This window comes from Leptosomus discolor, chromosome 6 (assembly GCF_034619465.1).
Source record: "Leptosomus discolor isolate bLepDis1 chromosome 6, bLepDis1.hap2, whole genome shotgun sequence".
NCBI classification, from domain to species: Eukaryota; Metazoa; Chordata; class Aves; order Leptosomiformes; family Leptosomidae; genus Leptosomus; species Leptosomus discolor.
In genome coordinates, this window is record NC_141396.1 from 16670478 (window position 1) to 16698076 (window position 27599).

A 27599-nucleotide genomic window follows, 5' to 3' on the forward strand; every position below is an offset into this window, starting at 1 on the left:
CACTTGGCTAAAGACGGACTCCAGAAACTCAGCATTAGCCTTGCACAATTTAAAAGCTCCTCAGCCTTGCTCGAGCTTTCCCCTCCTGGGCCATGGCTCCAAGCTTTGCTCCCAGCTGGACATAGGAGGCTCAAACAGCACAGATGAACTCACCCTTGCTCTCACACAAGCTGCCTGCTCCTGCCTGCCCTGCCAGCCCACCCTTCTTCCTCCCCAGAGAGAGAGGTGGCAGCCAGCGTGGTGGGGAACACTGCATGGCTGCGGCTGTGAGGGACACAGCCTCAGGGCAACCAGTGAGGGCTGCAGGGCTGGCCGGCCTCCCCCAGGCCCCTGGCAGTCCCAGCAGGAACAAGGCGCGGGGTGTAGGCTCCTGCCCGGTGCCTCACGTGTACTCTGTCTTCCGGATGTAACTGGAGGGCACATAGCCCTGCTTCCCATGTGCCTCGGCCAGCCACCACTCCCGATTGCCTGTGATGTCCTCAAACTGCAGGATCCTGAGTCTTTGGTTAGCTGACACACTCAGCTCGTTGGTGTTCCGACCTTTGAAGGTGTAGAGAGCATAATAGACCTGCCAGACAGAGGGAGAGCATCAGTTGGATGGTCGAATACACAGCCTTGCTGTTGCACTGCAAAGGATGTGCGGGCTTTTGATCCCCTCCCCAGTGAGAGCCCCAGACCCATCCTGGCCTCTACCAGAGCTGTCCCCTCCTGCCCACCCCCATTTGCAGCCTAGTTCTGAGGAAAGGTCTCATCCTGCACTTCAGCCCTTTCAGACAAAGCAGCCTTCACCTCCTACCTCTCCCTGGTCACTGCCAGGGAGGAGGATTCAGCCCCCACTCATGAGAGGGGGCCAGTCCTTGGCATCCCCAGCGCCCCCGGGGAGGCTGAGGGCTCACCTGGTTGCCCTCTGACTCGCTGCTCTCCAGCCCGGAGTCTCTGTCCTCCACTGAGAGTGCGGGCCTGGGATGCGCTTTGGTGGGGTGCCCATTGCGAGAGCTGGGGCCACAGCCCAGCTCGGGGCGGCTGTAGCGACGCTGAGACGGCACTGTACCAGCCTCCAGTGGGGCTGTCCTGTCACCAGAGCCAAGCTGGGGAAGAGAGGGGGAGTCCACCTCTGAGGGGGGCTGCGGGGACTGGTATGGGTCTGCTGGGGAGGCCGAGTCCTGCAGGGGTTTCTGAGTGAAGGTGACGGCTGCCCCGCTTGGGCTGAAGGTCAGCGTGGTGTTGCTTTGGGGAGAGGAGCTGCTGTGCTCTGACTCGTTGGAGGAGTGGCTGCCCACAGAGACGTCTGACTGGCTGCGGCGTGGGTTGTAGGGCTTCAGAAAGGAGCTGTACACAAAGCCCTTGGTCACTGCAGAGAGGGAGAGGAAGGGAGCTCAGATTGGGGTGCAGGGGGACCAGAGGAGGGGACTGAGAACAGATGCTAAGGGCAGGGAGCAGCCACCTACCTCCGTTGTCTATGAGCCAGCGATTCTGGCTGCCCATGGGGTCCTTCTTCTTGATGACACCCACGATGTCTCCTTCCAGCAGTGAGACATCCAGGTCTTGGGCAGCATTGAAATTGCGGTCAGCCTGGAAGAGACTGTCTGGGGGATAGCGGGCCAGGAGGGCAGCTCGGATGTCATCCGACTGCAGGAGGTAGCTAGGCTGCAGGAACAAGGAAGGTGTGAGTGGTTGTCCCGAGTTCTGCAAACCCAGACACAAGGTAGAGGGAACTCACCAAGCCGACAAGGGGCTGCCGCCGGGCAGACTGCCGCTCCACACTTTTCCTTTCAAAAGGCTTCTTGGGAGCTGCCTGGGACTCTGGGAAGAAGGTGAAGGCCTGGAGCTGCTGGAGGACTCGACTGTGCTCATCCTGGAAGATGGCAATGAGGTTCCCCTCCCTGCCGGCCACCTTCAGCAACTGGAACCAGAGCAGGGTTGGGGGTCAGTTAGGTCACAACTGCTGGGAAAAATGGCCAAAAGCTACAGCAGAGACCACACCAGCTCCCCGGTGAAGCGGGGCTCTGAGTCCTGCCTGTGACTTGCATCGGGTCCAGATTTGCAGTCCTGTCTGGACCCAGCTCTGAGTGGTCCCCAAACTCATGACCCAAGATTCTCCCAGGCAAATGCTCTCCTGCCACTGCTCCAGGAGCAGACACAGCCTTCCCCATCTCTACGCACAACTGCACCATGACCCTATTATCCCTGCCCTGACAGCATCCCACAGGAACCCTCCCCAAGGCGATCGCAGCCTGAAACCACAGCAGCAGCTTCCTTGGCAATGGGATGGATCCCAGGGAGGCTTGGGGACAAGCCCTGCGCAGAGATTAGCGCTGCACTAATCAGCCCAGAGTGCTGGCTGTGCTCCGGGAACCCACCGACAACAGGGGTCTCAGCTCCTCCAAGGCCAGGCGCACAAAGTCGCAGTGCGCCTCGGCATAGCCCCGCACGCAGCTGGCAAACAGTTCCTTGGCGAAGCGCAGGAACTTGGGCAGCTCGTCCAGCAGCTGGGCGTTGAGGGCCTCGTAGTTGTTGCGGGCCGACTGCAGCTCCTCCAGTGTTCGCTTGTCCTTCAGCTTCTCTGCTCGCTCTGTGCAGTTGTGGAAGTCAAGGAGCTTGTCGAAGCGTTTCTGCACCAGCTTGTGGGGCCCCGCAAACATGCTCAGCAGCTGGTTCAAGGGCGAGCTCACCAGCCGCTCTGTCCGCTCTTTCTGGTGGGCAGAGATGCAGAAAGCAGATGAGACAAGGCGCTCTCTCACCGTGTGGTGAACGCCAGCAGCTCACCCTCCAGCACACAACCTCCCCAGAACAGCATAAGGTCCATCTTCCTGAAGGCACCCACCAGAGCTTCAGAGGTCCCTTCCAATAGGAGCTATTCTATAAGCTTATGTAAATGTGCCAGAGTGGGCAACGCTAAGGGAAGTACCTGAACCACTCACATAGAGAGCTGTAACATTTCAGGTAGGGCTGAAAAAAATGTGTATCTAACAGGCATGCTCATACACATCATAAACCCACAGGCATCAAAGCTCTCAGGAGGGATGAGCCAAACAGGAGTGCTCACACCTCTCCCAGGCTGTTACCCTCCCTGCAGCCTCCCAGGGGCTGCCCGTCTGCAGCAGGCCCCCAAGGATGCCCCCAGTGGGATGCTCCCAGCACGTGAGAGCACAGCCTCACTCACAAAGTTGGAGAAGAGCTGGTCGCTAATGAGCCGATTCACTTTCTGGAACTGGTCCAAGTCCCCACTGCCCTTCTCCGTGCACAGGTCCCACATGCTCACTGCTGCCAGCGCCTTCATGCAAGCCGACTCCTGCACCAGGAACGCACAATCAGCACGGCCATGCTTGCTGCCCAGGAGAAGAGGCTTCCCAGAGCAGCCTAGACCCTCAGAGACCACCCCCCCGGCAGGGCTGAGGGCAGCACTGGCCAGAGGCGCTGCAGGCAGGGGGGCAGCACACAGTGAGCCCCACGGGTTAGGCATCAGACCCAGACTGACTCACCCGGACGTGCTGCAGGTAGAGGGAAAGGTCCCGGATGAAGGACTTGATCAGTCGCTCCTGCATCCGGAAATTTTTCTCTGTCTCTTCAAAGGCTTCATCCTTCAGCTGTGAGAGAAAATGTCTCAAGGGGGGCAATGTGGGACTCGCAATCTGGGAGGTGCTGGAGATGTGGGGCATCCTACCCACAAGCCAGACAGCAGAGATGGGTGGTTCGGACCCTAAGCTCACTCTGCCTTGCTGGCCTGGATCAGAGCTACTCATCGCGGAAGGGGTGTGGGGGGACAGCAGATACACCCTGCGGTGCTTCTGTGGTGGTAAGTGCACCTGACAGCTGATCCACGTTACCTGGGGCGCAAAGCCTGTGAGGTGCTTGAGATGGCTGCTCACACGGTTGGATTTCTTGATGATAGAGTGGAAGTTGAGCTTGGAGATCTTCTCCATGAGGCTATCCTCATCCCCTTTGCGGTACTTCAGCACTAGATTGATGTGGAAATCAGAACCCTTGTCAGCACAACGCCCGTGCCTGCCTCATCAACAAGTGCTTTCCTGGCTCTCCCCCTCCCTAAGCCTCTGCAGTCCCAAGTACCCCACATGCCATGCCATGCCATACATCATCTTGAAATCCAGCACTGTGCCACCTGTAATCCCCTATTTGGCTCTTGATATGCCCTACAGTTTGTAGACCCACCATTCAAACTCTTCCATAGGACTGTGCATAGCATTAGCATAAGATGACATAAGAGATGACAACAGAAATACAGAAGGTATTTCTATTGCTGCTTTAGCAAACATGAGCAATCATTACAGGCAGCCTATGTCATCTCAGCTTCAGTGGGGCTATGTGGAAAGAGTAAAGTGTAAGACTTGCATGAGTCAGGAACTTCCAAGGGAAAAGAGGGAGGGTCACTGGCAGGTCAAAGGGAATAATTTTCTCCCTCTCTTCAGTCCCGGGGAGGCTGCACTTGGATACTGCATCCAGTTTTGGTGCCCCCAGGTCAAGAGAGATGTGGGAGAACCAGAGCTCAGGCCCCACAAGGACAGCTGGGGGAGCTGGGCAGGCTCAGCTGGCTGGGAGGAGGCCAAGAGGGATCTGCTCACAGCTGGCAGCTACAAAGGTGATGGAGCCAAACTCCTCAGCAGTGCCAGGCAATACAAGGAGAGGCAGCGGCCACAGATGGCAGCTTGGGAGCTTCAGGGTGGATGAGGGAGCACAGCTTCACTGTGAAGGTGGTGCAGTCCTGGCACAGGACAGCAGAGAGGCTGTGAAATCTCCATCCTTGGGGCTCAGTGAGAATCGGCTGGAGGGAGCGATGGCTGATCAGAGCAATGTTGGGGACAATCCTGCTCCCAGCAGGAGGTTGGACAGGAGACGCCAGAGGGTCCTTTGCAGCCAGCACCTCTGTGATTCTGTCCTGTCTACAAGTGTACCTTCAAACTTAGTCTCCAAATCTCAGTAAGACAGAGACTGCCCTAGCAGATTAACTCCCGACCTGTGTTAAAATTGCATTTTTGACTTTAAATATATATTCTTTTGTCTCATCATTATTTTTGTTTCCATTTAATAGGCATGTGGTCAGCAACTGCATATTTTTCCATATTTCTGTACCACAAGAAACAGCTAAAGTCAGATGTATACTCTCTTACTTTTAAGTATTGTATTTCACACTCAGATTTTTTTTTTAAATGCAGCTCTTCTACTCCCCTTCTGTGAGGGCACAGACTTTGGGAGCAGATTCCCTCCACGACTATGGTTGCCAGCTAAGGCTCAGGAGCTGACAGACACCAACCTCAACACATTCACTCCTGTCTCTCCCCAGCTACTCACCCAGGTCCTTCCTGCGCTTGTATTCATTGATGTTGACATTGATTTCTTTGACTGCGAGGACAGCAGCTGTGAGCGGTGCCTTGTCAGGGTGAGCCTCAGGGGTGGCACTCAGCAGCTCCATCAGCAGCAGTGGGTATCGCATCACCCTTTGCACTGGCTTGATGAGGAAGGAGCCCAGGTTAATGTAGTTTGTGCAGCCCCTGGGAAGTCAGGACAAAGGAGATACACCAGGTTTCCGTCCAGCTCTGCCATGCAAATTCTGCCCCCTCAAACCAACCCAAACCACACCCAGAATAGCAACGCCTCTAAATCCAGTGTGCTCCCTAAGTCACACCACCCTCATCTCCAAACTTACTGCACTCCTGAACCCCCAGTGATCTCAAATCAACCCCAGCTTTCCAGAATCACTCACACCAGGTGACCCCTTCCAGCCAGGATCCTCTCCATCACCACAGCCACCACAAAATCCCACACAGACACAGCCTCAAACTTACCTGTGCCACTTGCCTCAGACTCTGTCCCACCACCTGACTGCTCAGATCTGAGCCCCACTGCAGGACAGACTGACTGTGCTCAGGATCGCAGCTGAGGCAGGGCTCTCCTGGCTCCTTGGGGCTGATGGCTCCCAAAACCTGTTTCTTTGCTCAAGACTTCCCCTCACCTCATCACCTGCCTGTGCTGCCTGCCTGTGTAGCTCATCCATGGCCTCTGTTGCAATCATGCCACAAACATCCTGCTCCTCCCAGATGTGCCTTACAAGGCACCGTTAGGGCCCTTTGACATGCACACAGCCAGTGTCAGGAGGTTAGTTACAAGGGAGCAGCCAGGCTAGGCCAGACAGACAAGCGGGGACTAACAGGAAGGATGCACTTACCACTCACTGTACAGGCTCCTGCCGGCCCACAGAGTGCCAAAAAGCAAAGAAAAGCAACGGGTTAATGGGGCGGCAGGCGTGCAATCCCGCAGCCGGCCCCTTCGCCCTGTCCCACAGTGATGCTGCCAAGGCAGCCGGCAGCCTTGTCCCCCCAGAGCAGCAGCCAGTGCTGCTGGCTCCCAGGGCATTAGCCTTCACAAGCTGGAGCCCTGGCAGTGACAAACAGAAACCAGTTGCTGAGCCAGGCAAAGTGGCTCATTTCCTCATCAGCCATGGTAGGGCAGGGCCTGAGGAACAGGAGCCCTCAATCCAGGACAGGCCGTGTTCTCTGTACCTTGGTGGTTTCTGCTCAGAGTAAGGGCACCTACAGGTGTCCCCAGCACCTGTGCATAGGGGCGTCCCCAGCACCTGTGCATAGGGGCAGCAGGCCATTTGAACCTGGAGCCTGGTCAACCATGCAGTGACACAGCCAGCCCCTCTGCAGTGACCACCTGAACTGTCCAAGCACCGCTGGCAGAGGGACAGGGATGTTGGAGACTGACCCCTCCTACCCCAGCCCAGTGGCTGCCACAGCCAGAGGCTCTAACCTGAGGCTATCCAGCAGGTCCAGCAGTAGTTTCTGCATCTTCTCATCCTTCTCATAGGTTTCCAGCAGTGCGATGGCCTCGTCATGGTTCTGGCAATACACCCTGTAAACACTCTCCAGCTCTGCACGCTGTGCCAGGAACACCGGCCCTGAAGACAGCAGCAAAGCAGGACTTGAGTGCCTCCCAGTCCCCAGCTGCCTCCAACAGCACTGCCGTGTCTCATGGTGAGACACCTAGTGCCCCGTTCCACACACACAGCTCAAAAGACAGTGCTACTAGAGCACCCAGGATGCCTCCTCACCACCCACTAGCACAGACGGCAAAATTGATGCAGGTCTTCCAGGAATGAGAAGCGGCACATTGGTCACAGGCTGCCCAAGGCCAAGTGGCAAAAGCTGGCAGCACAGGAGGGACGAGTGGGGCTTGATTTGGGGCAAGGGGCCACAGAAGGCCACAGGCATTATGTTTCTCAGCACAGCATGGGGCAGCTCAGACCTCCTTGGCTTTGCTGCTGGACTGACAAGCGGCGAGGGGGATCAGCAGGGAGGAAGCCTAGCCCCAGTGATCCTCTCCCACCATTTAAACTGTTCTGCCCTGCCCCTAACAAAGCCCATCCCAGCCTGCTATGGAAAGTTAACAGCAGAATTCATACCGATGGCATCTGAAGCCTCCAAGGTGGAGAGCAGCTGCTTGGAGAAGCTAATTACCATGTGGATGTTTCCAAAAAGAGCCTCAAAGTCTATGTTCGGCATCTGTGAAGTGGAAAGAGAGATGTCCTGGATGGGGGAACGTGTCTCAGTCAGACCCAATAGTACCCTCTTGCCCTTCTGCAACCCATCAGCCACCTGGTGTGACCTCCTCCCATCACAGTGACTTCTGTACTCACTCCCTTGTTCCCCAGTGCACTGAAACTCTCACTCCTTACATGCCCTACCAGTGTCCTCCTCTTTCCCAGCAGTTTCATCCCTGCCTCTGTTCACCTGTTATTCTCCCTCTCCTCCCACCAACTCTGTCCTCATGCCAAGACCCTGTATTTTCTTTCTCCTGACAATGAATTTAACCTACAAACCAAATGAAGAGGAACATTTCCTGCTCCAGGAAATGAACCTGTGATACTTGCTGACAGGTCTTCTGCTCTCAGCAATGGTGAGAGCTCAGCAAGATCATAAAACAGATGGGCTATTGCTATGAGTGCAGGGAGCAATGAGAACCATCCTGCTCTCCTTAGCATAGCTGAATCTCCTCTATGGATTCCTGTGCTGCTGCTTGGCTGCCTCCGAGAAGAAAGTGGACTCAGTATCCCCACCCCACCAGTGCTGCACCATAACCTGTCCCCCCACTCCTACCTGTGCCTGCTGCAGGGGTACCATGATCCTCTCCACACACATCTCCAGATCTCTGATATAGTCCCGCTCTGTCTGGAGCAGTTCCTCAATAACCTTGGACCTCTTTTCCAGCATCCTTTGTTCTGGGCTCTCAGTGGCAGCCAAGGACGTCTCCAGGGATGGTGGCTCAGAGGACAGGAGAGTCATCTCTGCAAGACAGACAAGCAAGATCAGCATCCTCCAGCCAGGATGCAAGGACAGGAGACAAGTAACACCTGAACTGTACCACATGCAACCTGTAAAACTTGCCAAGCAGTCAGAGAGCAGGAGCATCCACGCAAGAACCTTTCTGGAGAGGCTATCCCTGGCACTCTCAGCCCCAGGGCAGCGGGGAGCTCGGGTCTGCTCCCACAGCCTGCCCTCGCAGCACCAGTAACACTGCAATGCCCCTTGCATCGGGTCAGCAGGCACCAAGCAACACAAACCTGCTCCATACTTGTCCCCCAACGCCGGCCGGGTCCAGACCCTTCTCCTATCCCCTCTCTCCAACTCTGCCGCTCCAGGAAACTCCGTGGGGCTGAGCAGATGGGGAGAGGCGCCCTGCTCCCGTCCTCACCCTCTTCCCAGCCGAGCAATGGCGGCCGCCCCCTCCCCTCAGGCTGGGAACAGGGTCTCCATTCTCCAGCCCCGCGGCATTTCCATCTGAATGGCCGAAAAAGCCTCGGGCACCCACAATGGGGCTGCCGGCGGCAAAGCCTGGAGCTGGACCGCAGCGAGCAGTGCCGGGCGGGGCCGGGAAGGCCGGGGCGGCGGCGGCGGCGGCGGCCCCCGCCGGGAGGCCGGGCTGGGCACCCAGAGGCCCGGCAAGGCGGAGGCCCGGGGTGGGCCGTTCACGCTGCCATGGCGGGTGGCCCCAGGGCAGGGGGCGGCGGGGAGCAGGCCCCCAGGACGCCAGCACAGCCCAGGAGCCGGCTTCGTGCCCAGGCCGCCGTCCCCCCGCCGCAGCCTCCCGGCCCTACCCCCGGCAGGGCGCCGGGGCCCTCGGCAGAGACAGCGGTGGCCGCCCCGCCGGCAAGGCCGGGGGCCGTGCAGGCAGCCAGGCAGCCGGCCACCCTCCTCTTCCCTGTCCCAGGCCCCCGGCAGCCGGTTTTCCTCCTGGTTTTCTGTCCCACCTGCGGCTCCCAGGCCGGCCCAGCCCCCTCCAGTTTTCATTGAGACATTTTATCCCCCAGCAGATTCCTGGGCCCCAACCACTTTCTGCCCCACCTGCTTGCTTTTAAAAGCATGTGCCCCCTGGCCAAAACCACAGCAACATTACCCCCCACCCCCCACCCCCCCCAATTCAGGATAGCCCTTCTCCAGCACCTCCCTGGGACACCCCTCTGAGGCAGGCTCTGACCCAGAAACACTCAGGTCTCCCCCATTTTAATGCTGCTTTGCAGAACTGCGGCCCCCAAGCCCCTTGCAGCACCCCAGCCTCAGGTACCTGATTTAAGGCCAATTGCTGATTTGACAAATGCCCGTCCATTCCAGCCATCTCCCACGGATCCCCAGCTGCTCTCTCTCAATGGGATTTTATTAGACTTGTGGACATGCTCCAGCTCAGACATTTGTAAAAATATTTTTGCAGGACAGGCACTTCCAGACCTCCACCTCCCTGACCTCTCTTGTTACCATCTCATGCAACAACAGCTCAGCCTGAAGAACTCCTGAGGGCACCCATCAGGGCTTGGGACTTACCCTGGTACCCCAGCACCCACCTTGCAAAGCCTCAAGAGCCCCCCATGCTCCCAACTGCCTCCACCAAGTGCTGGCTAGGCCCTGCCTGCCTGCTGGCAGCCCCCCAGCCTTGTCCAGCCAGGTAATGGCAGTAACCAGCAGCAGGGTGAAATGTGGGATGGGAAATTGCTGCCTCAGCCTAAGCATCCTGCCTGCTGCTCTGCCACAATGGGGTTTTTGCACTGAAACGACCCATGAAGGAAAAGAAACATGGCTGAGATGAGACACCGACTCAAGTCATAACTAGCTGAAACTGTGCCAGCGCTTCCAGCCTTTCCCATTGCAGAGCAGCAGTAACAAACAGCAAACAGCATCACTGGCATCAGCAGCATCTTCTCACAGCTACCTGGGCTGAGGACAAACTGCTGTTCCTCATGCAGGAAGAGTAACTTCAAAATCAGTCCCAGTCACCCCTCAAACGCAGCAAATGGGAAACCCAGCTGAAACCCTGCTCAGAAGAGGTGCCAGAGGGAAGACACCATCTCTCTAAGCAGGCATCTCTGCTGCCCTGCCTTGAAGTTGAACCTGGAGAGAGCCAAAAGGGCCAGCAGAGGAGGATTTAGGGGCACAACCAGTACTACGTTTAGTAAGCAATTACTGGGAAGAGCAGACTTCACTGATTCTTAATGGCAACTGTCCTTAAAACTACCCTCATGACAGCCACTCTGCATAAGGGAAAAGGCTTGTTTCAGCTAAGTCAATGGCTGTCTTAGCTCCCAACCAGGTAAGTCCCCAGTGATGAACTTTTATTAACTCAAATGCAGCAAGAGTCTGCAAGGAGGGCCTGGGAGCAGCTGCTGGGTTTAACATTTGCTGTTTACATTTCCACAGCATCTGCAAAGCCTCAGTAGCAGACCAGGGCCTGCCATGCAAAGTCCTCTACAAAAACCCAACAGGGACATCCTGCCCAAGACACAGCACTTAGAGCCTGAACAGGCCACAAGACAGAAAAATGTACAAGAGGGACAAAGAAACACCAAGATAATACAGTCAGCAGGTCTCTGAAGCTCAAAGAGTTAAGAAAGTAACAACAAATGAGTTATTTTATTTTAAAGAAGGATACATATTTTTTTAAGGAACAGCAGTCGTTCTGCAGGAGAGCAAGCTCAAGTGGGAAGGCAACCTGGAAGAAGCAGGAAGGTGTTAATCTGAAATGCAAACAGGTGTGTGAAACCTAGAGGAGGTGGGTGGGTGATCCGATACCATGGCGCGGGGGTGGCCTGGGAAGAATCTTGAAAATTAAGACCAGCCAGAACAACAGCCAGAAATAACCCATGCAGCAGCATTTGGGAAGACAAATGGGAAAGATTACATTTGCTTTGGTCAAAGAATAGGGTTTTGCATTTATCCCCAAGCAAAATGCCACCAGACGAAGCTTTGTATGGGACATCTCGGGAGTTTACTGTACCAGCCAACAGCCCTGCTGCGCTCCCAGCTTTAGCCACAGCTAACTTGCAGCCACACGATGTGTCTGGCTCCAGCTCACCAGAGCGGAGCTGGGGATGCCCAGCGCTGCCAGAGAATGCAGCAGCTCCCCACGCTCCATCAGGCAAACCGCAGGCAAGTAAATCTAGGTCAGACCCTTTCAGAGAGCACCCTGGGGCGAGGACTCGACTGACACTCGTGAGATTGCCAGCTCCACGGCACCCTTCCTCTGAAATCTCAAATCCCTGCCTGTGGAAGGGAAATTAAAACTTTCCCTGCACAGGTTTTAAGTCCATAGTAGTCATCAGCTCGGCCTGCTTGACCTGGCACGATGCTGGCCACCAGTTCTGCCCAGTTATACTATATACCAGTATTTGTGTTATTTTGAAAACTCTTACAAACTAACTCTCCTCTGGCCTTCTTGCTCCTTCTGAATATTTCAAGATTTGTTTAAAAACAAGGTTATGCTGGAGCCAAGTCTCTTAGGACTCTTGGTGTTTACCACTAATCCAGAATCCTCCTTCAGCAATGAACTCAAAAGTCATCCTGCCTCTTTCCAAACACTCACAGTGCAAAAAATTCAAGAATTTGTTTTTAATATTTGGCTCTTCTGACCAAATATGTACAATACTTCGGATTTGTTTCTGACGCATTTAAAAACTCCCACTTTTTGTATTTCATGCTATCTCTGTCAATTGCCATCAATTTCTTTTTTCCTGTTTGTCACATATTCTTGTATGCATAATAGCAGCTTTCCTAAATGAGGCTTATTAACCACTTAACTAAACCCACCCATTTCACAGCTGTGGGTTTTGGTCATCTAGTAAATGCTTTTTAAACAGATCTCCATATTACTTCACAGATTTTCTATTTAAATGTTACCTTTCAATAGAAGTCATCACGCCCATCAATTTTGGAGGCAGTAAGATGCACACCACAGCTGGAACGGGCTCCGCTAGCCTGCAGGAATGTGACTGGTATTTCTAATGAAGCCACCAAATTCCAATCCAGTGACAAATTCGTGTTTACCCATGACATGGATGCCAAATGGGCATTCAGAAATACATTTCCAAAAACAACGTTCTCAATTGCAATTTTCAGAGACTCAAATTTTCTTCTCTCATAGGTTGCATGAGCTCTGCAATTTGCCCTCTAAATTAAAACCTCTAACACCACAGTTTCCTCTATCCCATTTTGGCAAATTTGTGACAAGCCCTTGTCTCTCTGGATTGGTTTGATGGTCTACGACAGCCTTCCAGGAGCGCCTGCTTTTGAGATTTGCTAGTTTGCCTGCTGACGCATGGGAGATCCCACACACGCTCGTAACCAGCCCCTGGCAGCGAAGTGTCAAGACGGAGCACACTCCCATTTCTGCCCTTCCCGTGGAGGCCATAATTTACTATCCCAGTCACATGGCTCACCCTGCTGGTCTCAGAAATCCCACCGTCACCGACTTTCTTCCAATTACCAACTTCTAATTACCCAACCTCCTAGTGGGAGCACACACGCAATTAAGAGGTTTTCTCCCTGCCCCACTCTGGAAGCAGAGTTGACCCACGAAGACCTGATCGAACCGGGTGCGTATCCATCACGCACAGGCTGGGGGGCCCACCCAAAGGGCTGCGTCGCCCCCCAACTCCTCCTGTTCGGGGGCTCACCTGCCAGCATCCCCACGGCATGGCGCAGCCTTGCAGGGTGCCCGAGCTGCTAACGCAATCTGGAGAGGGATGTGCTGCCCATCAGTGCTGAGGACAACCCCTGGCAGGAATCTCCGAATCTCCCACGGAGCTGCACCCACTTTCAAGGGGAGCCCAGCCCCAGGCTCACAGCTCAGCAGAGTCAAGCAGTGACTCAGGACAAAACAAACCAGCTGCAAATATCTGAAGTATGTGGACGCCAGGAGGGGAGGAGCCACTGCCTACCATGAGAAGTGAGGGGATGAAACTAGGGCAGGGAATAATTAATCTGAGCGAAAGGCTAAACTGGCTGCCAGGAGCAGGATCTGGCTGGGGTGAAAACTCTCACTCAGAACATTGGTCATAAGCCTGTAACACAGTATATCCAGTGCTCCCAAAGCAACAGACTGGGTATATTCAGTGTCTCATTGCTCCTTAGGAGAAAGCAGGGGGTGCAGCAGAGAGGTACCATGGCAAAAGTGAATTCAGCCACTAGCCTTGGCAGTCCCGAGACTGAGTAGTAGGAGACAAATCCAGACAAACCACAAAAATGAGCTGAACAGGAACAGACTAGGGACACTTCTCCAAGGCCACTGGAACAGCTTGGCATCTCAAAGGTGTCTCACATAGAGCCTGCTTGGTGGGGATGTCTCTGTGTCAGGTAAGATGACAACCATCGTCCCAATGCAGCCCGCCACATTCAGTGTGAACAGCGGATGGTCCCAACTCGTGATGTAGACAAAAGTAAAGTAAAAAAAAAAAAAAGTAAAAGATGGTCTGCAAAAAGCTAACCTTCCAAAGCTGAGGCAGAGCATCAAGAAAAGTGACTGTGAGCAAAAACACTGATGGAAAAAAGAATGAAAGCTGGAAGTTCTAGAAAAGAAATTTTAAAATAGATAATCCAAAAAACACAGTTATGTGATCAAGAAAGAGAACAATATTGATGAAAAATCTGTCCTGGGTCTGTGCTTCAATAAAGGCAGCAAATATAAAAAAATAAATGAATGAAAACAGAACACCAGGTAATAGACAACAGACACACTGGGAACTCTGAAGTTCAGAAAAATGAGAAAAGAAAGATATCATGAAAAGAATCCATGAATGGTAGAATTCAGAATCCATTTTTTATTTTTTAAATGAGGAAATGAAATGCTACTTTGTAACAGAATTTTATTGCCATCCAGGACAAAAGAAACCCTTTCAATGATGCAATATCACAAGTAAGCAGAGATAGGAATATTCATTGTAAATTTGGCGAAAACGCAGAATTATACAACAAATATTGTTTCTTTCCATCTAAACAGCAGAAATAAGACCTTGCAAACAGGCACCTCAAAAACCCATTGCCAGTGCAGAATATCCAGAAAAGAAGTTATGCCTAATCAGATTCTCCAAGGCCTGTATTTTGAGTTGATCCTCTATAATATTTTTAAAGTAAACGGAAAATCACTGCTGTCATGCAGAAAAATGAACATCAATTCAACAAATAAAGATGAGGCACCCAAGGTATTCTGAATAAGATGGAATTATTCAAACCAAGCAGGTTTAACGCAGATGAATCCCTGTCCCCATGTATTAATGGGGACAAGAAATGCAGCCACATGCAGGGCTGTATTCTGGGGTGTAATGCTTTGTCCAAAATGCAGCAGGAATTCCGCGAGCGCTGCAGAGGCAGACTGTGGTCCTCAGACAAGGGCACAGGAGTGCAGTGAGGTATACCACTGTACAAGCAAGTGCTGACACCTACCCAGAATGCCTCATGAAGCTCTGAAGTCCACTATTTTAAAAGAGCCTGAACAAAAAAGAGTGAGGACAGGAAAAACAAACACTGAAAGGTCTTCCTCTGAGTCTTTGCTAGGAGTATTTTAAGACTCTGTTCACTACAAAGAACCAAAGACTGAAAAATTACTTAATTACAGTACCCGCATAAGAAGAAAATACCATGAACTAAAAAACTCTAATTTAGTAGAAGAAGGTTGGGGTTCAGAGCTGAAATGCAACACATTAGTATGCAAAACACGTAACAGTGATGGTGACTAAGCAGCAAAGCTGTGACAGGTGGGTTTGCTTGTTGATGTGGCAGTCAGACACATCTGAATCTCACCCCAGAAGAGATGCTCTAACCAAGTAACTGTCACCGGCTGCACCGCAGAGAAATCTGTAAGAAGTGTAATAACCCTGCTTATGGAAAAGATCAGGCCATGTCATTCCTACCAGTGTTTTAAAGTCCTAAATTCTGTTACTCTGTGGACAGGAGGAGGTACTTGGGAGAGAAGTAGACAGCATTAGAAAAGATGCCTGAAGCACGCACAGAGGGAAAAACAGAGCTGACTTTTTCCTACCAGCTGGGCAGGAGGATGTCTGCTGCCAAGCACGATGGGAGGGCTTTTGGGGAGGCTCCTAGACACTGGTGAGGTCTTACACTGAGGCAGCAAAGAGGTGCTGGTGCTGGCAAGGTCTTACATTGAGGCAGCTATGGCAGCAAAGCCTATTTGCCAAGGAGGGCTATTGCTGGTGCAGCACTGTGCCCAGGAGGAGCAACATCAGGGAACGGCAGCCAGAAACAGGCCACAGCATGGACAGTGTTACAAAACATGTGGAGCCTTCCTCCTCCCCTTCCTGCTGTGGGACACCAGCACTGATGTTGAGGGGATCCCGCCCTGCACCTCCCGCAGCTGATCCCCTGCCCCTGAGCCTGCCACAGTGGGAAAAAAGTCGAACGCCCTCTCCCAGCACAAGCATGGGTGCACGTAGCATCACATTTAATATCAGAGGAGTGAAGGCTCTCACCTGGCATCGCAGTCTGTTCCCCTAACTCTTGCAAAAGCTGGCCAGGCCAGCACTGCTCCAGCCTCCTAAGGCTTTGTAGGCCGTTTCCCTCCCCACTGTGCTCCTGGCTCCTCCTAGCTTCCCTTCTGCCCTTTGGACGCCCTGGCACCGCAAAGCCTCTCCCTTCCCTCACCCTGGGGACAGAGCTGAGCAAAGTCCCACTCTACCAGGGCAGCCTGAGAGTGCAGAAATGCAGCCGGCGGAGTCTGCTTAATCAAATACCTCCAGAGGACAGATTTCATGGCAGCTGCAGCCTCCAGCTCTGCCACCTCTTTGGCCGCTGAACTGCAGTGGTGTTTTGCTCTGTGTTTCAATCCTCCTTTACTGAGAGTTCACACACAGGTGCCCAAGACAGATGCTGGCAGAAAAGGTGCAGGAGCAAACAGGTTTTCAGACACTTGGCTGCCCAACAGGGAGGCCAGTCCACCAAGAAGGGCTCCTTCAGTCCCTCTGCCCAGACCCACCTTGCTGCCCCTTCCCCAACACACACTAATTCTTGCAAAAAACTACATGATCTCCAGAGGTCCCTTCCAACTCCTACCATTGTGCAAACCAAGCCCCACAAAACTGTCTGCAGCCAACTCTGTCCCAGTCACAGCATCAATGGGACGATTCTGCCCATGCCAAGACAGCTCAAGCCCTCCAGCTTTGGTATCTCCCCAGCTCCAGGGTGCTAGTTGATGGGACTGGAGATCCAGGGATATTGCAGGGACCCAGGACACAGAGCACACAACTGCTGTAGCACTGGCAAGTGGACCACTGTGGTACCGAGGCGCTGGTGACGTGGGAGGTACCATTCCCACCAGCGACAGCCCCCCGATGCACAGATGCCCATGTGCAATCATGCAACTACAAGCACTTGCCCTGCACGTACGTCTTGACTGCTCCAACAACTTCCCTATGTCCTTTGTGCTGCCTGCGAACAGCTGCCATACTTGCCCTCCGCAGGGTCAGGAATTGGTTCCTACACACAGAATCTGTTCATGATGAGTTATGAAAATAAAACAGGCAGTGGGAATAACCCAAATACCTCACCGTTTCCCCTATAAGAAACCTCTCTGGGGCCCTGAGACAGCAGACAAATCAGGGCCACAGGTTTTAGGGTGTACCCAAAACTCGGGACACAGATGGAGCAGCAATCAAAAGGACAGCAGGGAGCTGTGGATCTCTGCTGCCTGGGCTTCCCTCCCACCTGGACCTCTACGAAATGGGGGCAAGACCCCTTGCAGGACATGTAGGCGACTATGCAGAGGGGTAATGATGATGATGCCCATTTCAGCAAGCTCCAGGATTTCCCACAAGAGCCCGGCTGTGCTGGCCACCCCCCTGTGCCAGACTCCCGGTGCTGCCCTGGTGCCAGGGCAGGGCGAAGGCACACCTGAGGCCCAGCATTTCCCCACGTACCTCGCTTCTCCTTCCTGGTCTGCACAAACTCTGAGTGCCGCAGGGCACTGGGAGCCGTCCGTCTGTAGAAGCTGTTTCGCTGCAGCACGGAGCCCACCCTGTTTGCTTCCTCGGTCTCCTGCTCCCAGACCAGGCTCCAGTCCGGCCGGCCTGTGCGTACCCTTGAGCGCTCTGCTCTGCCGCTGCTCCTGGCTGGCATCCTGGGCCCTGGGGCTGCTCCTTCCAGCTCCCCACAGCCATCGTAGTCCACGTCCTGTATCTTGGACTGTGCATAGCATGTGCCTGACCCCAGGCTCACGCTACCATCTCCTGAGGACCAGATAGCAAATGCAGCAGCTTCACAACCTCTGTCCAGACTGCTGCGGTCCATGACATGGCTTTTGGGCTGCCTGGGCCGCTCAAAGTCTTCTCGGTCTTCTTGGTACCTGACACCTATATGCCGCTTTTCCTGCTCTCTGTATGCCCCAGAGCCTCCATCCTCTCTATACCACTTTTCCCCTTCCTTATGTACTTGATTGCCTCCATCTTCTCTATACTGCCTTCTCCCCTCCCTGTACTCCCCAGAGTGCCTCTGCTGCCTGTACCACCTTTCCTTTTCCCTATAATGTCTTTCACCCTCACTGTAGCCCCTAGGATCCTCCTGATACCATCTTCGCCCCTCCCTATAGTCTCCCAGGCTTCTATCCTCTCCATACTGCCTTCCCCCCTCCCTATACTGCCCAGGTACTCTGTCCTCTCTGTACCACCCTTCTCTTATCTCAGAACTGCAGTCTCTGTATTGAACACCCTCCCTCTCATACACCCTGTAGTTTCTACCCTCTGTATCCTGGCTTTTGCCTTCCCAAGCACCGTCTGCTCTCCTGCACTCTGCGTACTGGGTATCTCCCTTCCAAAAAACTCCAGAGTCTCCATTCATGTTCCGTCCATCCACGGAGATGCCCTTCCCTCTCCTGTAACTGTCCTGGCTGCTGTCTGCTCCCCGGCAGCCCGGGTACTGCCTCCTTGCCCTGGGTCTATCATTGCGAGCCTCACCGCGCAGCATGGCCACCCCAGCCACGTCCTCTCTCCGCACGGCACAACAGTCCTCATATTCCCAGTCGAGGAGCCGCGGCTCCGGCCTCAGATCCTCCACACCGTGTTCCATCCCGGGATAAGTGCGCATAGTCCTGCCCGGCTGTGGCTCAGCTGCTGATTTCCTTTGCTACCTGCTCCCCGAGCCCAAGCCTGGGCTGATGCCGCCTCTCCGCTCTGCTCCAGCACTCCTGTCCCAAGTGAAACGCAGGCGTCGCTTCCTGAAACCAGCCAGCAAGGGAATGAAGAGGTGCGGGCCCAATCGCTGCCAGCCCCGGCCTCCTCCACCTGCTGCCCAAAGTAATCAGTAACCAGCCCCGAGGAGGGAGGCTGGGGCTGGGCAGGCTCTCACCGCCCAAACCGGCTCCACAGCTTTGCCAAAGCCTCTCTGCAGGTGTCTCAGAGGCAGGGAAAAGGAGAGCACTGGAGCATGCAGAGGCCCTGCCCCAAGACCAGTGTCCTCAGGGAAGGGAAACAGACTGCATGTGAGACTGCAGGAAGCCACAAACCAGAGATGGGATACCAGATCTCCTTCCATTGCCTTCATGCTCCTGCCAGCATGGAGGTGAAACGATGTGGTCTAGCAGAGGCTGGGCTCTGCTCCACACCTCATGGAGGAAACTGAGGCCTTCAGGCTGCCCCTGGCTCAAACCTGCTGCCGAGCTCATCCTTTTCCCAGCCCTCACCCACAGGTCCTGGGAAGAGCAGGAGAGGAGCAGCTCCCTGCATGACAGAACATCCCCAAGCAGTGCCAATCCAGTGCCATGCAGCCACAGCTGCCCAGTTCCCTGCTTCAGGACAAATGGCTGGTCCCCCTGCTGATAGCAACAGGCTTGAAGGGACTATCTGGGTTATAGAGTTCAGTGCCAACACACAATAAAGGTTTCCAGGAGGCTACAGAAACATGCACTCCAGTAATTCCTCTCACTGCAAAGCACAACATATTCCCATGCCAAATGCAGGAGCTTCTATAAGAAACCAAGAGATGGACACAACATAACCTAGATGGAAACCAGGAGTTGGTGGATGTCATCCACGTCTCAGGTTCTTGTAACACAGGTATGCACGGCCAACATTCCCAGCTGGTAGAAGACAAAAATAAAACCAATGGACCCTCCTACTCCAACTACAGGAGGGCAAGCATTAATCCTGCCCAAGCCTGGTGATCAGCTGTGTGCACCCAAGACATGCCAAAGAAGCAGCCTGCAAATTTTAAACATGTATTTTAGAAAACCACATACTTTCTGCTCTTCCTTTGGCTCCCCAAAGGACACAACAAAGGGCTGGGTTCCCCCAAGATGATGCCAGCCCTTATTTGTTTGCTGGGCAATGCTTAGGGAAAGCTTTTCTCCCTCCAGCATGCTTCCATGTGCCCTTAATGGCAGCAAGGCAGAGGCCATGCCTGAGGCATGCTGCAAACGTGTTTTGCTGAGCTGATGGAACACCACATTACTGATCTGGCCCACTGCACTAAAGCTGGGCTAGCAAGCCTGAGACATGCTCTCTGGCCACACTCAGATATAGCAGGAGGGATGCAACAGAGCACGGGTAGGGCACATCTTAATCATAGGATCAGAGAGACTACTTATAAATCCTCAGGTCTCTTGGAGTGGTGAAAAATCCCCTAGGACTACCAAGGGCATAACTTGATGGGTTAGTGCATTGGTTCCTGCCTAAAATTTCCAGTTCCAGTAATCAACAAAGCACGGGTTCTGCAAGATCCGTCCTCTGTCAGGAAGCACTGGGAGAGTAGGAGACATTTCCCAGCAAGATCCATCCCATCAGAAAATTTCCCTTGAGATCCAGCCTAGATTTTCCTCTTCCTACCTTCAAGTTATTTCATCTAGCCTCAAATCCTCTAAGCCTCCTTCCAAGCATCCCTCTTGCACACCACTGATGTGGAGGCTGTTCATCACTGTGTTTCCCCCATGCACCCGTATCAGCCTTCGTTCCCACGTGCTCTGCATCAGACACGATCCTGCAGCAAAGTGCCTGGGCTCCCCAGCGCTGATTAAGCAGTGGGAGGATGGAGGCAATGAAGTCAGAGTGAGTAATTCCCAGGCAGGAGCTGGCATTTCACTCCACCTCCCGCGTGCAGTGCCCACATTTCCTGCACATCGTGGGTTTCAGTATCAGAACTGCAGTGTCAGAGCTCCTGGGAGAAGCTGAGGAAGGGACTGTGAGAGATGTATGTGGTCCTGACTTTCCCGTTTGTCTACTGTAATATCAAATATAATGTAATCAACAGTACTGATCTTTATATGGCATCTTTGGGTTTCGGAGCCCAAATGTGCTGATATAAAAAGGGCAAATTTTTCCTCCCTGAGTAATTTTTCTGGACTGCAAGGACAAAAGTCATCTTTTTGGCTACAGACATGCCGCAATTTAAAGCCTTTTGTTGCTGTTACCGACAGTGCAGTGTCATTTTCCTGTCCTGAAATTCTGGACTCCACGGACGGCATGAGCACAGGGGCAGGCTGTACTTTTTGCCCACTAACCCATCCCACTCCCAGGCCAGGTTCAGCGCCCTTCTGTGCATTCCCTCTGATTTGAGTGACAAGTCCCCAAAGGTCTGTATCACCAGCAAAGCAGAAATCGCAGGACACCCAGACGCTGAGGGCAGTCACGCCACAGACATCAACTCAAATCTCAACTGCAGGACCACCAGCAAAGGCACTCTGAAGCTAAGAGGGGATGAGGCAGGAAGGTTGAACCTACAGCAGCTGTGTTTTCGCCTGAGAGCAAGGACACAGTGGGAATGGACCAGATGAGGGCTCTGGATGTATGGTGGGGCTGGAAGAGGAGATGGGAGAGTTGGAAGGAAAAGGGGGTGGGGAAGGCCAGGGCTGAGGGATGTTCAGAGAACAACACTGTTTCTCCAAGGCCAAATCATCATGATTTGTACTGCCACAACACTTACAAAACAACCACAATCAGGAATTAAAGAAGGAAATAAAAGAGTGGCTTCAACAGTGCCTGTACGCAGCAGGGGCCAGCTGTCCCCCTGAAGCACCCCCATCCCATGCCACTGCAGACTCACCTCTCAGCTCCTGCAGCTCCACACTGAGGCTCTCGATGTTGGAGTCACAGAAATCAAGGTTTTCCAGCGTCTCTGCTCTCACCAGCTCATCCTGCTGCTCCTCCAGCATCAGGCTTAGCTCAGTGCGGGTCTTGCCGTAAGCCTCCAGGTCTCGCTCCACCTCTCCAATCCTTGTCAGCAGAATGGAGTGGGGGGAAGCTGATCCTGCCCGTGTCAAGTTCTCACGTCCTTCCTCCACTCGCTGCTCCTGGCTGCTGGGCTGAAGCTGCACAGGGGCCACATTTTTCCGCTGGTTGCTTGATGGAGGCCGGGGTGCAGGCCGGGAGGGCTTGACCGAGAAGGACAGAGACCTGCCTTTGGGCACCTGGCCACCCAGCGCGTGCACAGGGGTTGTCGCAAGGCTGCTGGGCCGAGGAGGGGGTGGCCTCAGGGCCTTTCTCCTCTCTGGCTGCCTGGCATGCGGGGCACACTCAGGAGAGCCACGGACAATGTCCTTCTCAGAGCTGTAGTCCAAGATAGAGAAGTGGCGGGAGACCTTGTCCTGCTCAGCGCCGGTACTTGACAGACTTTTCTCAAACTGCACCAGCTGCTCTGTCAGTTTGGAGTCAAGGTCCGTGCAGCCGTCCCCTTGTGCTGCAAGTGGGCAGCATTCCCCCCAGCTTCCAACCCATGTGTCCAGGCCCACCTGGGCACCTCCCAGGCCAGAGGAACAAGGTTTGGACTTCTCCTGTTGACTGTCCACACAACTATCCAGGTCCTGGGTGCTGCTCTGGCTCTCCTGAGGCTCGGATGCTGCCCAGCTGTTAGGAGAAGAAATTGTCTGGCTTCTGCAAGGATCTTGGGGGGAGTGTGGAGCCTGCAGGGGCACAGTGGGACTGTCTCCATCATGCTCGGGCAAGGTGTGAGTTTCTGAGTTGCCTGGGGAGGCTGAAATGGCCCCCCCAGGCTCCAAATCACCTGCTTGACCAGGTCTGTTGCCCTGTTGGGGAGGCAGCTGAGCAGAAGGGAGAAGGCCGTTGACTGTCTTTGTGCGGTCAAAGGGGAGGGAGTCCACTGTGCCTTTGGGATGTGGCCCTTGGTGTCCTGTGCCAGGAAAGGCCTGCCACTTCAAATCTGTGCCAAGATGACCCTCTGTTCTCCCCACCGTACGAGACAAAATGGTGTCAGGCCCAGGGTGTGCAGCTAAGCCATCCTCCTTCTCCCTGCCATCTTTCCCTGGCAAAGGAAGAGCTTCGGAGCAGGTGCTTTCTGGGTCTTGATTGATGGTCACTACACAGCTGCCTCTACCTTGAGGATCCCCAGCACCTACCTTTTCCCTGCAAGCCTCAGAGGCTTCCAGCCTCACAAATCTGTGTGGAAAGATGCCGCATTTCCCCCTCAGCTCACCCTCCAGCCAGCCATCCTCCAGAATGCCTATGATCCGAATCCTGTCACCCACATCAAAATCCAGTTCCTTGGACTCCAGGGCTTGGAACTGATAGAGGGCAACACCGTAAGTGCTTCCTGGCTCCTCCTCCTCCTCCTCCTCCTTGGGGGGCATCTCCACTGTCCCATTGGTGTCATGAGTCCCTGTGGGCTCTGGATCCACTGAGCTTTCTGATGCTCGCAGAGGAGTAAGCAGTTCCACAAAACCCTCTGGGAAGATGCCCCTGTGGCCTCTGAGCTCGCCTTCAAACCAGCCAGGCTCTGGGACACCAACAATGTTGATCACATCCCCTTCCCTGAAGTCCAGTTCCTCCTCCAGCTGAGCAGACAAGTCCATCAAGGCCCGGGCTTGGCCCAGTGAGTAGGCAGGCACCTCCAGGAGAGCGCTCTGGGACAGCTGATGGCTCCGAACTGAAAGGCACAACTCCCGCACACATGATGAGGGGAAAAAGCCCTTGGAACCCCAGCTGCTTCGGCCCTGGAGCCAGCTGGAGGCCAGCGACCCCCCCAGGATCACCAGGTCTCCTGCAGGGAATGAGACACATCAGTTTAAAACTGCCCTCATGATTGCTTCCCACCTATTATTCCTGCCTCCCCGTGCCCTTCCTGGCTGTGGGTAAGGCCTGACACTCTGCACAGAGCGCAGCGCATGCTGGGGATGCACGAGAACACAGAATGGAGGTAAGCCACAAAGAATTGGCAGCCTCTTGCACACACATATCTAAGATACACAGTTTTGGCTGCTAAGCTATGAAGGTACACCAAAGCTTTGATTTCTCCCCCAAATCTCTCTCTGCCCTTGTGAGACCCCACCTGGAATACTGCGTCCACCTCTGGAGCCCCCAGCACAAGAAAGACATGGAGCTGTTGAAGAGAGTTCAGAAGAGGGCTACCAAGATGGTCAGAGGGTTGGAACACCTTTCCTATGAGGACAGACTGAGAGAGTTGGGGTTGTTCAGCCTGGAAAAGAGAAGGCTCCGGGGAGACCTTATAGCGGCCTTCCAGTACCTGAAGGCGGCCTACAGGAAAGGTGGGGAGGGACTTTTTACAAGGGCCTGCAGTGATAGGATGAGGGTGATGGCTGGAAGCTGGGAATGGGCAGGTTTAGACTAGATACAAGGAAGAAGTTCTTCACCCTGAGGGTGGTGCAACACTGGAACATGTTGCCTAAGGAAGTTGTGGATGCTCCATCCCTAGAAGTGTTCAAGACTAGGCTGGATGGAGCCTTGAGCAACCTGGTCTAGTGGTAAGTGTCCCTGCCATGGCAGGGGGGTTGGAGCTAGATGATCTTTGAGGTCCCTTCCAACCCAAACCATTCTTTGATTCTATGATTCTATGAAATGCAAGCCTACGATTTGGGGATTGGAGGGTAGTTAAAAGGCAGCTGTAAGTTTACTATGATCACATGACTCCAATATTTGGAATTTCAAGAGTAATGATAGATCATGAGAAGCTGGTTTCAGAATGGTAGAAGCCCAAAGGTGGATTTGGCATGACCCATGTCATGAGGTATTAGTAAATGCCCTGTCTCTCCTGCCACTCTAGGCAGGATGCTGTGACTAGGTTCATGCTTCTGGAAAGACAGGTGAGGGCTATGAGATGCAAAGCAAAGGAAGGGAATTAAGATTACCTCTCTGCAATGACAAGCTCCCTGGCTCTTGAGATGTGAAGTCACTTGTACAAACAAACAGCTTTTCTCCCTGCTTCAAAGGGGGAATATCCACAGGTTCCACAAAGCTGCTAGGAAACTGCCCTAAAATGAGAAGCAGTTGTCAACAATGGGTATTTCCTGTAGCCCATCACCACTCCCTCCACTCTTCTTCCAGATTTTGGGATCTATTAATCTCTTGCTAAAGGAAAATAACCAGCTACCCAGGGTGCTCCAGTAGCATGTTGAACGAGGAACGAGTTTGGGAGTCAGGAATTCCTGAGGTTTTAAATGCTTAAGAGCTAACAGAGAACAAAAAGCTTTGTGCCCTCAGCTCACTCCAGGCAACCAACAGGCTGTGTTCATTACTGGGACTGTGCCACCAGCATGGAGTTTCTGGGAACGGACATACCAGGTTTTCTCTGCTTTCACTGCTTGCTTCCCAGTTCAGAGTCATGATAAGGACTGAGAGATCCAGTAGTGCAGGACCATGACACCAGTATCTTGTGACTGGGCACATCCATCTGGTGCTCCTTACCCTGTAAGGCTTGGCCCCTGTGCGGCCTCAGCACAGAAGTCAGGCCACCACACTTGGGATGGCCACGTCTGTAAGTCACAGGCTCTGTCACAGCTTCAGCGCTGCTGAGGCTCCAGGGACCTTCTTCACTTTATCACCTCTGTGCATCTATTTCACCATGGCACCCATTGCTGAATGCCCAGCTATTCTGAACAGGCCACAGCCAGACAGGGCAGTGCACACTTGTTGGCCACCACAAAATACTATTCAGCTTCTAATTTCAGTGCTGGGAGCTCAGGATGTGGCAGAGCCCACTGCAAAGGCCACTAAAAATGTCATTCCTACCTTTTACAATTTGTGGCAAGGGGATATGATGGAGTATGGGCTAGTAGGACTTCCAGCATTCACTCCTGATGACCCAGTATGGCATCCAGGTTCTCCAATAAAACCTGGAGACACCATATTCTGACACCCAGAATTCTGCACTGCGTTCAGGCAGTTTGGCATCTGCTGTCATTAACCTGAGGTGCAACCAGCAGCCCATAGGCTGCTAGAGCCTCAGCGGCTTCCTTCAGAGTTTTAAACAACTCTACCTGTTTTTCCACGTCTTAGTTTCCTGCTCTGTACATGGAAACAACCTAATGCTGTTAGAAAGGAAGTCATGGAACTACATTAATTACTCCCCACGGAGTACTAAGTAGTATTATTGGTAGGCTGCAGCACCTCCACAGCTTCTGTTCAAAAGTGCCTTTTCAATTCCCTACAACTTTAGCTTAGAAAACTGGGCAGAAAACTATAACAGCTGTCCCAAGGGAAAGCAGGAATGCAAGTGGGTTTTGAGTTAAAAGTCATTAAAAAACATTTGGTTTGACTTCAGTGTGTTTCTTTATCTTTGAGCTATGACACACATCTGTTTATTATTCCTTAGCTTCATTGAGAACAAGCGCATCAGTTATGGGAGACAAAACTGTGGTGAAGTAGATACTGGTGATTTCCACAGAAGTAATTTGTGCCCAGTGACTTCAGCAGCAGGATTAAGCAGGCATTCATTCAATACCATTTATAAGCTCGTGGGGCACAGGAGAGAAGTCCTCCTCTCCACCTTTGCTCTTGTCCATCTTTGTTTTAGCCAGGAGACAGCTTGTGGCTGCTAGCAGAGCCCAGACTGCTGCTGCAATAGCAGCCCCATCTCCATGGCTGGGGTTGGAACTCCACTCCCACCCTCATGCTGGAGAAAGAGTCAGACTTATGCTTTGAAGTGGCCTGGTTTTCATCTCCCTGAGAGCTCACACATTCTCTCAACATCAGTATTAAGACGAGAAAGAGCTGCTTAAACAGGGACTAAGAGATTCTAAGTGTTTCACTAAGAGCATTTTGCTGCTTCAGAAGTTTCTCACATTCCTCCGAAAGTTTAAGAACCTTGCACACTACATCAGGCACTCAGGTATTGATGGAAGCTTGTGCAGGAAAATTATTTAAAGTGGAAAGGAGGAAGTGAGGCTGAGTCAGAGGGCTCAGAGGGACACACAGACTCTGTAGCCGCATCTCCCACTGACTTGACCTGACAAGGTCACTTGGATGTGGATGCATTTCCACTCTCAGTGCATCTGTTTCCTCTCTCCCCTTCCACTGCCACAGCAGGTCAGTGCATAAACTAGCCAGGAAACGGGCTGTCCCACCACAGAGGATGGAACAACTAGTATTCTTGAAGCTCTCATCTCTTTGAGAACTGACCCTCCACTAATCTCTCTCAAAAAAAAACAACAAATGAGCCGTCTGAATAGTTGACACAAAACTGGCAGGAGACCAGTGGCAGGAAAAGTCCCATGAAAGATTTAGTAAATTGAATCTGGTCTTGCATAGTGCTGCCTAAGGGAAGGTGTGCTATGGAGTGGATGTTTAGCTGGCACATCTATGGATCCAGGTGCAAGCATTTCCAGCTCTTACCTGTCACACCTTCCTTCTTGCCGAGGAGCCAGAACTCATCCACCACAGCCAGCACCTCGATGACATCTCCCACGAAGAGGGGCAGCTCTTCAGAGACGCTGGGACAGAAATCAAAGACTGCTCGTACCACAGAACCAGCCTCCATTGTGTGGGGTCTGAAGGTGGATCAGTACCTAAGGCTGAGACACAGAGTGAAGTTTGTTAGCAGCCAGAAACGCCTGAAATTACCACATATATGCTCAGAAAGTAAAACCGTTGCTGAGCACAAGAGGCATGAACAGTGCGAGGGATCCTGTCCTGAGCTCCCTGAAACCCCTTGCAGTGTGAAACGTGCCACAGGAGCCAAGGGTCTCACGGTCTAACCTGCCTTGTCCAGCCCCTCTGGCTGTGGGGACACGTGTTTGTGCTGCAATGGGGGGAGAAACAGCAAGAAAATTGGAAGTGAATTCCTGTCAGGAAGGAAGCAAGGGGAGGGGAGGAAGCTGACAGCGCTTCCCTGACATGCAGGGCAGGGCTCTGAGCCCGCCAGCGCCAGGGTAGGCAGACAGCACCACTCACTTGCACGGTCCCACCATGCATGCTCTGGCAGTATGGGCACAGGCATCCCCCTCCCCATGTCACCGCTCAGGGCCACAGGAACCGCATGCTGGAGCAGTGCCACACTTTTGCCCAGCAAGAGAAGAGACACAAAGTTCATTCAGGCAAGCTCACTTCACCATCCTCTTCCCCACCGGTGAACTCTTCC

The 27599-nt window shown here is 53.3% G+C and overlaps 1 protein-coding gene across 2 annotated transcripts; it reads right to left on the reverse strand.

Moving 5' to 3' along the window:
• Positions 1-309: 309 nt before the first annotated feature.
• DNMBP (dynamin binding protein) lies at positions 310-26999 on the reverse strand. Of its 2 annotated transcripts, XM_086467522.1 has the most exons (16): positions 26855-26999; positions 24373-24495; positions 21318-23267; positions 8115-8302; positions 7421-7520; positions 6769-6916; positions 6182-6199; positions 5308-5507; positions 3828-3958; positions 3483-3587; positions 3164-3292; positions 2361-2693; positions 1721-1903; positions 1449-1647; positions 897-1351; positions 310-568 (listed from the first exon to the last, which is right to left on the reverse strand). In XM_086467522.1, the coding sequence occupies exons 1-16, from the start codon at positions 26997-26999 to the stop codon at positions 383-385; spliced, it is 4593 nt and encodes a 1530-aa protein (XP_086323648.1). In that variant the 3' UTR covers positions 310-382. The 2 variants fall into 2 exon arrangements, with proteins under 2 accessions (XP_086323648.1, XP_086323649.1); XM_086467523.1 differs by lacking the exon at positions 3164-3292.
• Between the last annotated feature and the right edge of the window lie 600 nt (positions 27000-27599).